The sequence below is a fragment of the Ornithodoros turicata genome, chromosome 7 (assembly GCF_037126465.1).
Source record: "Ornithodoros turicata isolate Travis chromosome 7, ASM3712646v1, whole genome shotgun sequence".
NCBI classification, from domain to species: Eukaryota; Metazoa; Arthropoda; class Arachnida; order Ixodida; family Argasidae; genus Ornithodoros; species Ornithodoros turicata.
This window is the reverse complement of record NC_088207.1, coordinates 36,787,101-36,802,494: the sequence shown is the minus strand read 5'-3', so window position 1 is coordinate 36,802,494 and position 15,394 is coordinate 36,787,101. Positions and strand designations below refer to the sequence as shown.

General features: G+C 48.2%; 1 protein-coding gene across 6 annotated transcripts; it reads left to right on the top strand.

Moving 5' to 3' along the window:
- Window positions 1-188: 188 nt before the first annotated feature.
- Window positions 189-14,853, top strand: LOC135400951 (organic cation transporter protein-like). Of its 6 annotated transcripts, none has more exons than XM_064632989.1 (16): window positions 189-329; window positions 973-1,201; window positions 1,282-1,324; window positions 1,435-1,486; window positions 3,482-3,518; window positions 3,616-3,764; window positions 4,702-4,837; window positions 9,202-9,305; window positions 9,610-9,764; window positions 10,322-10,490; window positions 11,397-11,544; window positions 13,196-13,296; window positions 13,365-13,585; window positions 13,683-13,849; window positions 13,922-14,064; window positions 14,587-14,853. In XM_064632989.1, exons 2-16 carry the CDS (start codon window positions 980-982, stop codon window positions 14,801-14,803), a joined length of 2,064 nt encoding a protein of 687 aa, XP_064489059.1. In that variant the 5' UTR covers window positions 189-329; window positions 973-979; the 3' UTR covers window positions 14,804-14,853. The 6 variants fall into 6 exon arrangements, with proteins under 6 accessions (XP_064489059.1, XP_064489054.1, XP_064489056.1 ...); XM_064632984.1 differs by having other exon boundaries at window positions 13,662-13,849; XM_064632986.1 differs by lacking the exon at window positions 189-329 and adding an exon at window positions 454-559 and having other exon boundaries at window positions 13,662-13,849.
- The last annotated feature ends 541 nt before the right edge of the window (window positions 14,854-15,394 follow it).

Genomic DNA, 15,394 nt, shown 5'->3' with positions numbered 1-15,394 from the left:
CTAAGCCATGTATGGTATTTCTGGTATTTCACCATTAGGAAATCAACGAATAAAAAACGAAACGGGTTGTTTACTACTGTAAACTAACAAAAATTTTACCTAGTTATAAATAAAAACTAATTTCAAGCAATTTCAAACGCCCAAGGTCCCAAACGAGCCTCCCATCAATCCAGATTACAATCCACAATCCAAACTAATCAAACTGAAAACGCTCGAGACCTCAAAACAGCGGCCCGGCCAACGTATATATGCGCCCAAAAAGCGCGGAACCAGTCCGGAAAGGCGTAAAGCCATAAACGCGAACAAACCACGACGTACTACGGATATCTGTAAGTCCTTGTTGTCGTGGAAGAGGGTCGTGAAACAAACGACGGAGCAGTCATTCTGGCGTGGCGCCTTTTCCTGCTTTCCTTTGTGGCCAAGTTTATCAGCGGGAACATTCGAAGGAAGCCAATAGAAGCATTATTCTTCCAGCTATTGTAGCTTGTAATACCACTGCAGTGCATGTATCAAGCCACTGTAATATCTGTTCGTTTGAGGGGGAGGCTCTGCTGTATTTGTAAGTGCTCAAACGTCGCATTACCAGCAATAGACAGCTGTTTCGACAGCGTTTTTTGGCCTCCTCAGCAGTGCGCAGGGAGGCGACGTTTCAGTGGGTGGCGTTAGTAGTTAGGCCCATCGTGCCGTACGGTGTTGACATAGCTGGTAGTGTATGCAGTGGTCGGCACGGGTAAAGCGGTCGCTGCAAAGGAGAATACGTAATAAAAATGTAATCATACTGGCGACACTCAAATGTGTGCACCGCGGGAATTCTGAATGTACGACGAGACGATTAGGATATGAGCGACTTGAATTTTTACAGAGGAGTGTTAGAATCTAGGCTTCTGAAAACGTTTGAGATTTATATGCGTGATGCTTGCTTACTCTTGGGTTATGTAAGTGTGCATTGGGTGCCGTTTCTCTCGATTTCAGTCACGCAATGGCTCGACCCAAAAGGAGCTCTACTAGGAAATCGAAGGCTCCACAGCGAGCTAGCAGTTTCGTGCCTGATCAGAGGTCACTGAATCAGACTCTGAACTGTATTATTGCAAGTGGGAATGAGCAGCTTGAAATGACACTGAACACAATTCGTATGAAGCTCCGGCATCTGGAAGAGAACATTGATGTCATCTTCGCTGCTGCCGTGAGGGAACTTCCAGATGTACGTGATATACTGTAACATATGTGAATTTAGATTGGTGTGTACTGCAAATCAGCATCTTCCGTTTTATGTTCCATTAGGAAGTTCTTGATCGGCCTTTCAAAGAAGTGCTCGGGGAAGTGGGTAAGCAGGCGAGTGAAAGTTATGGAAGCCTCGTACCCCCCTGTTTAGAGTTATCTAAAAAAAGAAAAGAAAATCACATTTGGAGCATGTTTATTTTGCTATTTGTACAGACTGCCCATTGGCTAATTCTGAAGTAGACGCAAGAGGAAATGTCGTGTCCAGGTAAGGATGATATCCATCTGCAACAATAGGCGGTATAAAACGTAGTCGTTGTCTCAGCCCGGGGAAGAAGATCAATTTATAAGCAGTCTTCGGGATCGAAATCAGGCCTACCAGCATACAGAGAAAGAATAATTTGGTTCATACTGAGTGCTTATTTAGAATCTGCACAAACATACATAAGCTAAAATCACTGTAAAAAGGCACATTTGTTGCTCATAAAATTTCACATTTGTTTTGGGTTGTTGCCACACCTCTTCCCTTGATGCTTATACATGTTGGAACAAAAGTTTACGGAACACGCGAGTGCTGTACTTTATCTTCGGTGCGACACTCTAGCAGCTGGTGGAAGCGGGCGAGGTCACTGCTTTGGAGAGGTAGAAGGGTGCGCTGTTAGCGACATACAGCGGTAGTTTCCACTTCCCAGACACATCCAAGCAACACCGGAACTACCACTGTGTGTCGCTAACAGTGCACCCTTCCGCTTCTCTGAAGCAGTGACCTCGCCCGCTTCCACCAGCTGCTAGGGTGTCGCACCGAAGAAAAAGTATGCCACTCGTGTGTTCCGTAAACTTTTGTCCCAACCTGTACCATTGTATACATAGTGCCATTTCTAGAGTGCTACTAAAACATTGACCTCGCATTCATTGGGAACAGAGATTATAATTTCTGCTTCTGAGTTTCTGACCATACTGCACTGAAAGTAAGGATATTGAAGATGAAAACAAAGGGGAAAAAATAGAGGCAGTGATGCAATTATAGAAAAGCATATATATTGAGAAACTGATGACACATACGGGGTAGACAGTGGCGTTTTGTAAATAAGTAATTGAATGAGAAGACTTCAGAAGGCAGTGATTCACTCAACATATATATATATACAGTCGACCCCCGTTTATCCGGACGGTGCCGTTCTCAGCGAAATCGTCCGAATGCCGGGGCATCCGGATAAATGAAACGACCGAATAGGAACGCCCTACAGAGCAAGGTTTAATTAAAACACAGAAATCTCGTCAATGACAGCTGTTACATAGTAGTGTAGGCACTCGATTCCTGCAAACTTTTGCTAATTGCATAGAGTTGAGCCACGCTGTTGCGCTGCTCGAAGAATGTCAGTGCGGACGAAAGTGTCAATGTCGGAGCCTTGTTTCTCACTGGCGTCATCGGCACCGTCTTGCTGCACATCATCGGAGGCAACAGCAGCAATCACACCGTCATCAGTCATAGCTGCACAAGCGTCATCATGCTTATCAACGTCAACGTAGTCAGAAACCGCACCATCATCTACGGCAGCCGCAGTGAGCCTCTGCATCAGGGATCGCAGCTCAGCTAGGGGAATGTCTTCATCGGCCAACGGGCCGTGAGCAGCAGGCCCTCGGGTTGGAGTTTTCCCCTCTAGAACTGGACAGTTGCTCGAGATATTTCCAAATGACTCCACTGGTCAATGTGACCCAACGCACACAAATAGAATTTGTGACCCAACGTGACCCAACACAATGTGACACAACGCACACAAAGGGGGTCATCGTGCACGGTTGTCTCCCCCACGGAGGAATGTAGGTCCCTGACGTGTGACGGGAATAACCCCAACACAGCGAAAAGGGTGACGAAGCGGGGTCAGCGTCTCTTCTTACTCAAGGTAGTCCGGATAACTGAAGCTGGATTACAAGAATTTTCGACTTTCGTTCCCTGGAATTCTTGTCCGAGTCCGGAAGCTGAAGTCCGGATAAACGAGAACTAAATACATGGAGGAAAATCCGTTCCCGTGCCTTTTGTCCGGATACCGCGGGATACGGATAAATGAAGTCCGGATAAACGGGGGTCGACTGTATTTTTGTTTCATCCCCCCCATTGAGCTTTTACCTTTCTTTGACACATGCGTGCTTACAGTGCATAGATATCGTTCATCTGATTTTCCAAATTGCTTGTCTGTTTTGAATGGCTCTGCCCACAAAGTAATGGATAAATAACCTGGGTGTCTTTCATTTCGCTTTTCAGTGGCACCAAAAGGACAGCCGCCACTACTGTAAAGAAGGTACAAATTTTATGCACTCCTTTGCCTAACGAGCTTGTCGGCCTATACAAGGTGCCATATTTCGAGAATGTCTTAGTTCTTTTGTCCTTACTTACAGGGGCAGAGTGCATTAAAACGGGTGTCGAAATTGGGCAGTGTACGTCGAGGGCAAAGGCAGTCGCGCAGTGTACTTCGTGACACCCGCACCCCTGGCAATTCCCATTCCGTTCCACCAAAGGGAGTTATCACACCCAAGTTTGATACTAGGTAATCTCAAGAACTAATACGCTCAGTTCAGTGGTATAAGATGCTGGAGGTTCCAGGAAGCTACTGTTTTTTTTTTTTTTTTTTACAAAATTTTGACTCAACATTTTTTTTCAATACCAGAGGTAGCAGCTATGCCAACGGTAATTGTAAGAAGCCCATTTTTGAGACTTGACTGCAGGAAGTTATGTCAACTTAGCACATAGCCGTTGATGCTCGTATCTTACGTTCACTGTTATTTATTGCAGACATAATGAACTGCAGAATATTCTCGTTGAGCCTGAAACGTTTGCAAATTTAGTGTAAATAGCCATTGAAGTATGTATATAGAGTACACACGGGCATGGCAGATATTTACAGTATGAGATGTTTGTCCCTTGTAACTTCCCCTCTTATGCAATGCCCTCAAGGTGTTTGAGGTATCTAAATGAAAGATATAACCCGAAATCTTCAGCATACATTTATATGATGAAATGTTGTAAAGGGACTGTAGGCACCTTTTGCAGGTGCCTATGCCACCTATGCTCTGAAGTTTGCAGAGCATAGGTGACGTAATTGCAAGGGCGAACCGAAATAGCGTGTCAACAAGACAAAGACGCAAGAAGAGAGTGCACAGAGAACAAGTGCTAACATGCAACGGGAAGTTTATTGAAAATAAAACTCACACGTTTGACTTGTTTCCAATATGCTTTCAGTCAAAAGTGTGCACTGTGCACACTCTCTTGGTATGTCTTGTTCTTGTGCTATATTTTGTTTTGCCATGTGTCTCCACCAGCTTGCCAAGCATTCTACCCTCATAATTGCAAAGGTAGCAACATAGCAAAGGTGCTCTTCGCTGCCCGCATTGCAAATGCGAATAAACAAGCATTTGTTCATTTATTCATATGAGAGCAGCTTCACAACAGTCTTCTAGGTGCTCGAGTTCACAATTTTGATACAGGAGGGGCAGAACTCCGTCTCTGACACGCAAGGCCAGGCCCGGAGAAGTTTTGCTGTCGTTGTCCGGGAGCCCAGTCCGCAGCGAGAACAAGCTGCAGGACAAAACGGCAGCCATCATAACTCTAGGAGATGGCAAAGTAAAGTATATTTCACTATATGCATGGAAAGCACAGACAAAATTAACTGTGCTCCTCATGCTGCGTCTGACATACTTCCAGATAATAAGTATTGCTCCAGATACTGATGCCAAGCGGTGCAGAGTTGGGAGGGACAACCTTGCAAAGTTGCAAGCACTGCAGGAAACAATCACGAAAATCGTGAAGAATAGTGCCAAGCCCTGAATTTTAATAAAAGTATTTTCTTGCTTCATACAGTTCATCGTACGTGCTATTATGTTCGTCCGTGACCCTACTCTTTGTATTTTATGACATACTGTCCTGTAATGTACTCTTATTTTTAAAGGTGATGTTTTTAGGAAGCCATCAATGTCCATAGGGTACAATGAGTGAGATGGTTCGTCCCACTGAATGCTTTAATCAGTTATAAGCAACACCACATTTTCCCAAGAGTTTAAAATATGTTTGCCCTCTCCCTTTGTACAGCTGCAGTAGAACTAGTTTGGCATGGCAGAACCACTGTCACTTTCTGCTTTCGGTAAAGTGCTAAAAAAGGACTGCTCATGTTGCACAGCGAGATGCACCTTCTTGAGGTTGTGAAGAAGGATGGAGAGTGAGGTTTTGGTAAAGCTGCCCTCTTTCAGTGAGCTTATGTGGAGCCTTGGTCGTACCCTGTAGGGGCAGGCCATCACAAGGCCTGGTTCGGCTTGGGGCTGGCTAAACGTGAACTTGCTTCCCCCAACCGATATCGAATAAACTGGAAATCTCTGCTGACGCAACCAGTTGTAATGCGAGAGAATTGCTGCTGATTCGCTGAACTGTCAGTAAATTGCATGGAAAGTTTTAAATTTTGGAAATGTTTCATTGAGCACAGATGCCTATTCGACCCGGATCTTTGTTGGCGAACCACGAACGATCACATACTGAACGCGATGCTGCAAATGTTGCCGTTGAAACTGAAGATACGCTCCCACATAGGGTACGGAATCGCGTCTAGTTTCTCTCGACTTTCATTGTGTAGCAACTTTTTTTTGGCACTTTCTTCATCCCCTTGGTTTTGTCGATAGCCCCGCAGCGAAGCGTCGGTGTCGCTGCTCGGGAGTGTCTCTATCTCATGTGTTATGGGACAACCAAGAAAACTGCTTCTCACTGAAACACAAACGATGGGGCAGAAAAGAAAAGGTGCTCAATGCGCAGCGAGATAAACGTGCCAGAGAGACTTCCGTGCAGCGATAGCGACTTCTTGCAGATTTCAGCATAGCTGGCCCGTGCTAAGCTCCACCAACCACTGCTGAACCCATCAGCACGTAGCCTGATGCAGGTTGCCTCGACGCTCCCCGCAGTCTTCGCTCGCCTGGCTGATCATCGTCATGAGAAGTGCGAATTTGGCGTCCTCTCCCTGAACTTTCACGGCCACCGCGTCAGTGCTGAAGGCATATCCCCTCTTCCGTCCAAGGTGAAGGCCATTGATGATTTCCCTTTTCCTCAGATCGTGGCCGCTTTCTTTGCCTCACCAGTTTTTACCGACGCTTTGTCGCCATCTGTGTTGTGCTTCTGAGACATCTGCAAGATTTGCTGAATAATCGCAATGCTTCAACAACTCCTTTGGTTTGGATGGACGACGCTACTCAAGCAGTTCGTAGCTGCGGCAGCGCTCCTCGCTCACTCCCGCCGAGACTTGCAGTCTCAATGATGGTTGACGCGTCTAACAATGCTTTCAGAGCAGCTCTTCTCCAGTGCGTCGAAGGCGTTCTGCAACCCTTGGCTTTCTTCTCCCAGAAGGACTCCATCGCAGACGTAGTACAGCGCATTCATAAAGGAACGGCTAGCATGCTGCCTGTATGTCCGTGCGTGACTTCCGCCACTTCTTGGAAGGGCGTTCCTTCACCGTTTATATGGACCACAAGCACTTGACTTCTAGCAAGTCCTCCTTTCTTGAGACTTTCAAAATAAATAGATCCCCGCCCCCCACTTGACTTCGGCCTTTACCTCAACCAGTCAGTGCTACTCACCTCGCGAACTCCTACCTGGCTAACTACACGACAGACATTCGGTACGTCAAGGTAAAGGACAGCATCCCCGCCGACACTCTTCAGGTCGCGTATCTTCCATCAGCTCCAACACCAGCCTGAACCTTGACAATTTTGCCAGCAAGCCGACGACCCCACCATCCTTCGCCTTCGAACATCTGGCTCGTCTCTCACGCTTGATAACATTACTCTTCCCAACGCTTCGTCACCCGTTCTCTGAGGCACGTCCTGGGGTTCACCCTGGCCAGTAGTCCATGTGCTAGGAAACTTTTTTACTCGTTCCACTCCATGTCCCGTCCCGGAGTGCATTCTACTCAGGCGCTCATCTCTGTCCGGTAGACCTGAATGTATCGCTTGCCACGGTGGCTAGCCACACTATTGCCCCTTTGTCAATGTTTCCACCACCCATCATTGCTTTGAAAAAAGAAAACAAGAAAAGTCCATATCGCATCGTCGGCCTCCTTCCATCATCTAACGGGTACTGCTACTTGTTCACTTGCGTGGACCGGTACGCCTGATGGCCCGAGGCCACTGCCGTGAAGAACAACATCAGCGAGACTATGGGTCGACTACATGTGGATTGCACGGTTCGGCGTACCATCTGAAGTTGTCACCTACCGTAGACAACAGTTCGAAGCACGCCTGTTTTGCATCTGACGAAGCTGCTCGGTACACTAAGCCTACGCACTACGGCATATCATCCTGCTGCGAACGGCCTCGTCGAGCATTTTTATCGCCATCAAAACCGCGCTCATGGCCTCTCCGGACCCGTCCCGCTGGACTCACGCTCTTCTATCTGCTCGGCATCCGCTCTGCCCTCAAGATTGACTTCACCTGCTCTTGCACCATCTTGTGTACGGCGCCTCACATCGCCTACCTGCTGAGTTTTTCGCACCGCCTGTGGACCACAACGCTACGGTTCCCCAACACGACTACGCGCCGCGCGCCTGGCCCGCGTCATGTCCTCTCTACGTCCCATTTCGCCTCGGAAGCCCTCAGCCCTACCATTCTTCATTCCTAAGGACCTACAGAGTGCTTCGCGTGTCTTTATCCCCACCGACGCAATTCGCAAGTCCTTGCAACCTTCCTATGGAGGCCCTATATGTTGCCCAATCGGCAGCCGATTCCCTGGTCAGATTGGCCAGGGAATCGCCCTTGTGGCTAATGGCCATTCTTAAGTTCCCTTAGAAGTCGGCCCAGGACGCACTTTCCCCCAGGGCGTCGGTCGTGACGTTGCCCACCTAGGTGAGGCCGACAACGGCGAGCCCTTTCATCACCACCACCACCACCACCACCACCATTCTCCATGGGGAAGAAGAAGATTCTTTCAGTTTGTGTAGTTCGTGTACCATAGTTAGTGCATACAGTTCGTTACCGTTGGACAACGATACGTCTCGTGGCCACGTGCTCGGACCTTCGTTCCGTGGATGCGCCAGATGCAACTTCCTTCGTTTTCTATGCGGGTCGCAGTCGAACCATGCCCATCCCCAACAACCTTGTGGCCTCGCCCTCTTTTTCGGGACAAACGACGCCGTCCCCAAGCACGGTAGTATGGATCTACAAAAAGGACTTGGGCTACTTTTACGGCTTCTCCGGTCCCTTCCAGTGGAACATATTTTATTTTATGCTACTCGTCGTTCTCGTGAGCGCCCTGCACACGCTGTTAAGGAAGGTCTTTATTCCGGAGCTGGACTACTGGTGTTCCAGGCCCCCAGGACTGAACGTGACCGACGAACAGTGGAAGAACATCAGCATTCCGTCCGAGGGCAACGGATCTCTGAGCAAGTGCTTCATGAAGTTAGGAAACGGAACGCAAGTAGCGTGCCATCGGTGGGAGTACAGCAGAGAGAAGTACACACGCACGCTCCTGGAGGAGGTTAGTTTCAAGAAACACTTACGTGTAGGCTAGAATAGTTTTACTCAATAGTGTTAGCTAACGTCATGGCAACGTTAGCCAACTGTCATAACTTCCTGCTTCCACGTGAACGCGAGTGCTCAACGTCAGGTGTTTTCGTGCTCCTGTGACCATGGGAAATACCCTGCGGCTCAGCCACAAGTTGTTCCGTATAGCAGACGACAGGAACGATGGTGTCGTCTGCTAGGCACAGTACGCTTCCCCGGATATTCCGGCGCCTTGAGGATGGGGCCCAGTGAGGGGTTTCTTGCTTTTTCTTCCGTTAAAATATTCCGTGGAGATTTCGCTCGTGTGGATACATTGTTCCGTTACTCGTTGTTGCGGCTAACGTTTGTGGCATCGTACTATAAATCTGCAACTATCACTTTCATGATTTTCTGTGTGTAAGTGTGCATCAGATGCAAACACCGAGACTAAAATTCAGTGAAAATCTCACGCAGTTCGACCTAGTCTGTGGAAGACAATGGATGATACACCTTCTGGACATCGTGTTCGCCATTGGAGCTTTGGCAGCTGATATAACCATGGGTAAAATGGGTGACAGGTACGTATACCTATACTGCCGGAAGGCAATGCAATATTAATGTTGTTAATAAGCTTATACTGGAATTAAATCGTGTATAGGGATTCAATTCAGTACTATAGGCGCACCAAAAACTGTTCAATGCGCAGGTTACATATTGTCGCTTACATATTTGGGTTGCATTCACACTTATGTATGTCTTAACGCAATAGACTAACTCGGTCATGTGATCTGGAAAAGAGGTGCACCTCTACTCGTCACACCAATAAGTCATGCACGTTTTTTTTTTTTTTTTTTCGAAATTACTATGCGATTATTTTCGTAGGTGTGGAAGATACCCCGTGATCTACGCAAACGTTCTCTTGCTGCTTATCGCGGGTTTGGTCACCATCTTCATGCACAAGTTTCCAGGCTTCGTCGTCTGCCAGTTCTTCGTTGCTTTTGGCCTCGAGAGTATGCTTAACACGGGGATTGTACTACGTAAGTATTACGTCCCGTAGGGTTCTATATCGCGGATCTTCAGCCGGAGTTTGATTTCAGCCGGATTGATTTTTCTATATAGTCTCTCGTCTGGTTAAACGAGCTGAATGAACGACTTGGAAAGTCCTAGTGACACTTATGGGTGTCACGTTAATTCCCACACCGTACCCTGATCGTACCTGTGGCAAGTACCGCACGTGATTTCGTGCGCGTTATAGATAATTACTCTCAATGACCCCTTCACATGTGCTTACCATAGGCGACAACAGACCGCCTGTCCGACAACTGACAATAGTCCGCCTGTGTAGGCGGACACACGGCAGACATGGGACGGACATCTGTGTCGCCGTGGAACGAAGGCCAAAACGGCTCAAGAACAGCGCGATTTTTCTGCGCATCCCGGTCTTGTCGTATTAGTATATTAATGGAGGGCTCCACGCAAGGTATCGGAAATAATGTTGATAATGGTGTTTTGCGTGGCGGGACAGCTATGGTCGTGAGCTGACCTATACACTGGTGGGTCCGCGGACGGTTCTGATCAACTGTGTACTTTGCAGTATCTGAAGTGACAGATTCAAAGGATCGATGTTTGGTTATTGTGGCATGCTTCGTGGTCTGGGGGACTGCCTACTTAATCCTGCTACCTTTACTCGGCTTCTTGGAGAATTGGATTGTTGCCCAGGTGTCCATCATGATCCCCACCATGCTGCTCTTCGTTGGTCTCACGTAAGCTTCGATCCTGTGCCCAATAAAAATTTCAGATAGTTCAGTTTCGACACTACAGGGTGGTCGCATTAAGGCCCTACAACATGTGGAGCTTGCAGCTTGAGGAACCGATACGAACTGCCCCGTTGACCATATCCCAAAAGCTCACTCTTTCCTGGCTTTTTCTTGGCTTCTTGGGAAAACAAAACAAAAGCCAAGCCAAAGCGAAAAAGAGAAAATGAGCCTGGCTGCGTGCAGCATTGCAGTCTTGCATCGTAATGTGCATTGCTTTTACTTTTACACATAATACTTTTTTTTCCTTGGGATTTTTCGAATGAAATAGATAGATTGAGGAAATTTCATGCCGATCAGCGCAATATAGATTGGCTTCGAATAATTTGATTGGTACTCGGATAAAATTTTTTATTCCGTGTTAGCGCCGCGAAGCAACTGTAGCTATGAGCGGCGTACAGACATGGATAGATGGATAGAGGACAGCAGGAAGGAGTGGGGGACAGGGGGGTTAGTATGGGATTAGTTAGGGAAAGTCTACAGGATAACCCAGGGAAAACCTCAGACAGCACAGCCGGTTCCTGAAGATCTGGGGAGAAGGAGCTACGGAGCTACAAAAAAAAACCCTGCTAGTCTCATCTCATGGTCGTCGATTTCTTCGATGACTGGGGACGCCACTCGCGTTCAAGTGCTCTAGTCAGTGCTCAGTCGTAGATTAAAAGCAGCGTCGCCCAACAACGTACAAGTTGTTCTTTATGCCATACCTATACGCTTGGAAACTATTTTCACGGGAGCACGCTTTACCAACTAGTCATGTACCTTATGGCTTAGACTTCCAGCACGCTACCCGAGGAACGTCGATACTTTATGTACTGTTCCATATAGTTGTTACAGTTAGTGCCTTCTGGATTTCAGGGTTGTCGTGGAGTCTCCGCGGTTCCTAATAGCAGTGCGAAACTATGAAGAAGCAGAAGCGGTCATAATGTACGCGGTAAAGAAAAATCGAATAAACCAAGAGTGGGCGTCCATAAAGTGGAGAAGCACGCTCGACGATATTTGCCACGTGAGTGTCAGCCACAACGTTACGAAAACACGCAATGCGTAATGAAAGTCGCTGCTGTGCCGTGGCAGCTTCATCTCTCACTGCTGCAATGGAACATGATGGGCACACTTGGCATAACTTTCCTTTGGGGGAGGCGTAGCATTTGCGCTTTGTCGGCACTGGCGGGGGTCGAATAGCGCTTGAGTTCCGACGTGCTTTTGACGTCGTACCGCTAACCTTCGTCGAGGACGGAGCTAAAGCACATGTCACATGTCGCCTTGGAGCCACATGGGAAGATACAGCTGTGGGACGCAGAAGACGAACACAGAAGTGGGACACACAAGACGCGAGCTGTGGCTTCCCACAGCCCGCGTCTTCTGTGTCCCACTTCTGTGTTCGTCTTCTAGCTGCGTCCCACAGCTGTCTTCCCATGCGGCTCCAAGGCGACATGTGACAGCTCGCCTGCAGGGATGTTGCATGGATACATACAACCGCTGTCAGGTTTAACCGTAACGCGTCCTGCGCAGGCGGAAGCGCCGCGGAACGTTGACTGCTGGGTTGAGAAAATGTCGCAGCGCGCATGCAGCACGGCTGACGGCGAGCATAAAAGCCAAGCAGACAATGACTGTAGGTGCGACAACCGCCCAACTGCTGTCGTGATGCGGTGTGCCTCTACCAGGTCTCGGACGAAGTCTAAAGCAGAGGCTTTTTTTCTTTCCCCTGAGTTGTTGCATTCGCTTTTTTATCGCTCCGCGGTGCTGGCGTCTGCCCAGGCCACGCGCTCGCGTTCACTGCGGCTGTACGTGCTTAACTACACACACTACACGGGCTGTTCATATGTCTGCTGTATTTGACATCTGATTCAAAAAAAAAAAAACCCCTGGTTCAAGCCCCGCTCGCCTCAGCGGCAGGGGTCACTTACGGAGGCCACGTGACGGTTTAAGCTCAGCTCTCGCTGATTTGTAGCTTCTGCTGCGTTGCGCAGACGTAGAGTTTCCGCGATACCTGTCGCGGCGGGTCTGATAGATACGTGGCCTCTTCAGTCTACGCCTACGTCATGTCTTAGGTGTTTAGCAGTAAGGGTAGGAGTAGGGTAGGGTCTCCTTGCAGCCACACGAGAAAAGCCCTACCGACGTAAGGCGCAACATTGGGTTTTAGTTTATCGTAAAGCTTTGCGGGAGCAAGGAAATACCTCGTGCACGCCGCGCACGCGCCGAACACAGTCACCTTTACGCGCTGCGTGCAGAGCTTGCGCGCGACTCTGTTGGCAACTATACTCGCTTTACTCGGAGGCGTGTACCGGTGTCGTCACAGTGACAGTGTTGTCGGATTGAGACCGCAAGCTCACTACGTACGCCTTACGCAAGAGGTCCGATGCTAAAACTCACTAACTCAGAGTCACAAGCACGGTGGTGCATTGCAAAACATTGGGCGTTGGCGTGTCATTATGTATCATTATCCACATGCGTCTCAGACTGAAATTACAAGCCCCACTGGTCTGTAGGTGGTGCACAGAAAAGAAAAGCGTGGGGGTGTTGAAAAACTTTTGGGGGATGCTGGATGTGTAGAGGGTGTCTGGATAAATCACTGTCACCTGTTCGCCTATGTTACCCATTTTGCTCGCTTACTTTAGATTTGTAGGACACACGTTTACTGTATCCTCATCCGATAGGCCTCACCAATCGGACCAACATATCCTGGAGTTAACACTCTTTTGCTTGATCGGAACAATCGGAAGCTGCTGAAGATGACAACGTGTTTGATCGTATCCTGGTGAGCTTTCGGCCCCGACAAAGTTCCCATAGCAGTGCGGCTCTAAACAAAATTGTTGTTTGCTGAAGGTTCGTCACATCTTTAATGGACAACGTTATCCATTTTTCCTTTGACGGAGAGAGCACTGAATCTGTCACGGTTGACACGGTTGCCGTAGGGCTCCTCGTGCAACTCCTAGCGTTCGGCTTCACCATGCTCACTGTAAACCGCTCAGGACGATGCATTGCCATGTCTTCCGGGCTATTCATCGCAGGCGTAGCTCACCTGCTTGCCGTATCCCTGCAACACTGTGAGTCGACATTGTGAGCACGCGAGAAAGACCCCTGTGCATCACTTCTATTGGCGTGATGCTTTGATGCATGCAGTGTTCGGCGTCCCGTACGTAGCGATGGCTGTCCTGGCAGCGAGCAAGGTGTTCACCGTAGGAGTGAGCAACGTACTTTACGTGTATACTGTCGAGATCTTCCCAACGGTGATTCGCAGCCGAGCCTTCAGTGCGTGTACGCTCAGTGGTCACATCGGGGGCCTGGTGGCGTCACTGGGAGCGGAGCTGGTGAGAACGGGCCACATTGAATTCGTTAAACGGTAGACTCTGGTAGAAACTTTAAAATATCTTCTGTTCCAGAAATCCCTGATATCACACACAATGTGGATAATGTTGGTTCTGTCGTTCGTCTGCATCCTGAACAGCGCCCTTGTCCTGAACCTACCCGAAACGAAGGATAGAGACCTTCCCGACAACTTCGATGACATTGAAGACTTGTTTGGGTAAATGCTTTTAGCCCATCTTAGAGTAGGCGCAGGATTATCGGGAAGGTGTCTCCCGTTCCACGCTTAGCTCTTTCTCTTCTTCGAAGGCAATGTGTGTTACTCTGTTCCTTTTACCGCATGGCCTTTTGGCGTTTTGAATGCTCTGCGTATCACAGCCTTCTGACAAAACTCACGCCTGTTGCATCGTCTCTCGCACGTCATCCCTTTTAACGCATCCAGAAAGTCAGTATCAGTTAGGAACTTCATTATTGCGTTTATATCACAGCGACCTGTAGCATGTCCGCCTTCTGATCCCAAGGCAATGTCTAACAGGAATCGATGAGACCATATGTTTCACCGTTATTGGTACCGTAGATACTCCTGCTTGCAAAAAAATTATCGGATCATGCACTGCATGATGGGAACTTTTCCTAGCCATGCCTTTTTTTCAGTCAATCAATGACGTAATTGTAAATCAATAGCAGCGTTACAAGGAGTTCATTTCGAGAGTATATTCAACGAGTAATCTGTTTCTCCAAGGCCCTTCAAGAGGATAAAACGGCTGTCAGAGTCCAGGCGGATATCCGACGCTTTTCGAAAACGAACGACCCTTGACATGAATAATGCGTCGCCTCTAACTCCACTATCTACAACCACATCTCCATCACAGGAGATCATCTCCGAGAACCGCATCCAGCCGAAAGCGCCTCGTATCATCATGCCGTCGACTTCGCCGCACGCTGATTTGCCTCGATAGTTACTGGCGATCAACTAATACTGGTAATAAACGATTCGACGCATTTTCAACCTTCAAGTTAGCGTATACAGTACCGTTAAAATAAAACCAGAAACTGCGTTGAAAAAAATCTATCCTATATAGTCCTGTACGAGGGTGGTTCCAAAAGTTTCCGGACCGAGGTAGAAAATGCGCGTGAATTTGAAAATGCGATTAAGGACGCGTGGCGCCATCTGTTGGAGGGCCGGAGCACCACCCTCAACCCTCTCCATGCTTTTGTCGGTTGGAGAGCGGCATTTCAAACAGCCAGGGTGCACTCTTCAGTTAAAATGGAAAAAATCGAGTACCGCGCTGTGATAAAATTCTTGACAAAAGAGGACTTTCGCCTAAAGAAATTAAAGTGCGACTGGACAACGTATACAGGGAAGCCTCTCCGTCGTACACAACGGTAAAAGACTGGGCTAAGCAGTTTCGACTGGGGTGAGAGTCCATTGAAGATGATCCACGCGATGGTCGTCCAGTGGAAGTGGTGACAAGAAAATTTGTCTCTTGTCGATAAGGAAGTGCTGAGCGACAGGCGTCTGAAGGTGAAGGAAATCTCAGAAAGGCTGG

Bases quoted from the DNA above. Each gene is read 5' to 3' on its own strand.
- LOC135400951 (XM_064632984.1), top strand. From the start codon at position 980: ATGGCTCGACCCAAAAGGAGCTCTACTAGGAAATCGAAGGCTCCACAG. The intron at 1,325-1,434 runs GTAAGCAGGCGA...CTATTTGTACAG, and splicing joins AGAAGTGCTCGGGGAAGTGG to ACTGCCCATTGGCTAATTCT. The intron at 3,765-4,701 runs GTAATCTCAAGA...ATTTTGATACAG, and splicing joins ACACCCAAGTTTGATACTAG to GAGGGGCAGAACTCCGTCTC.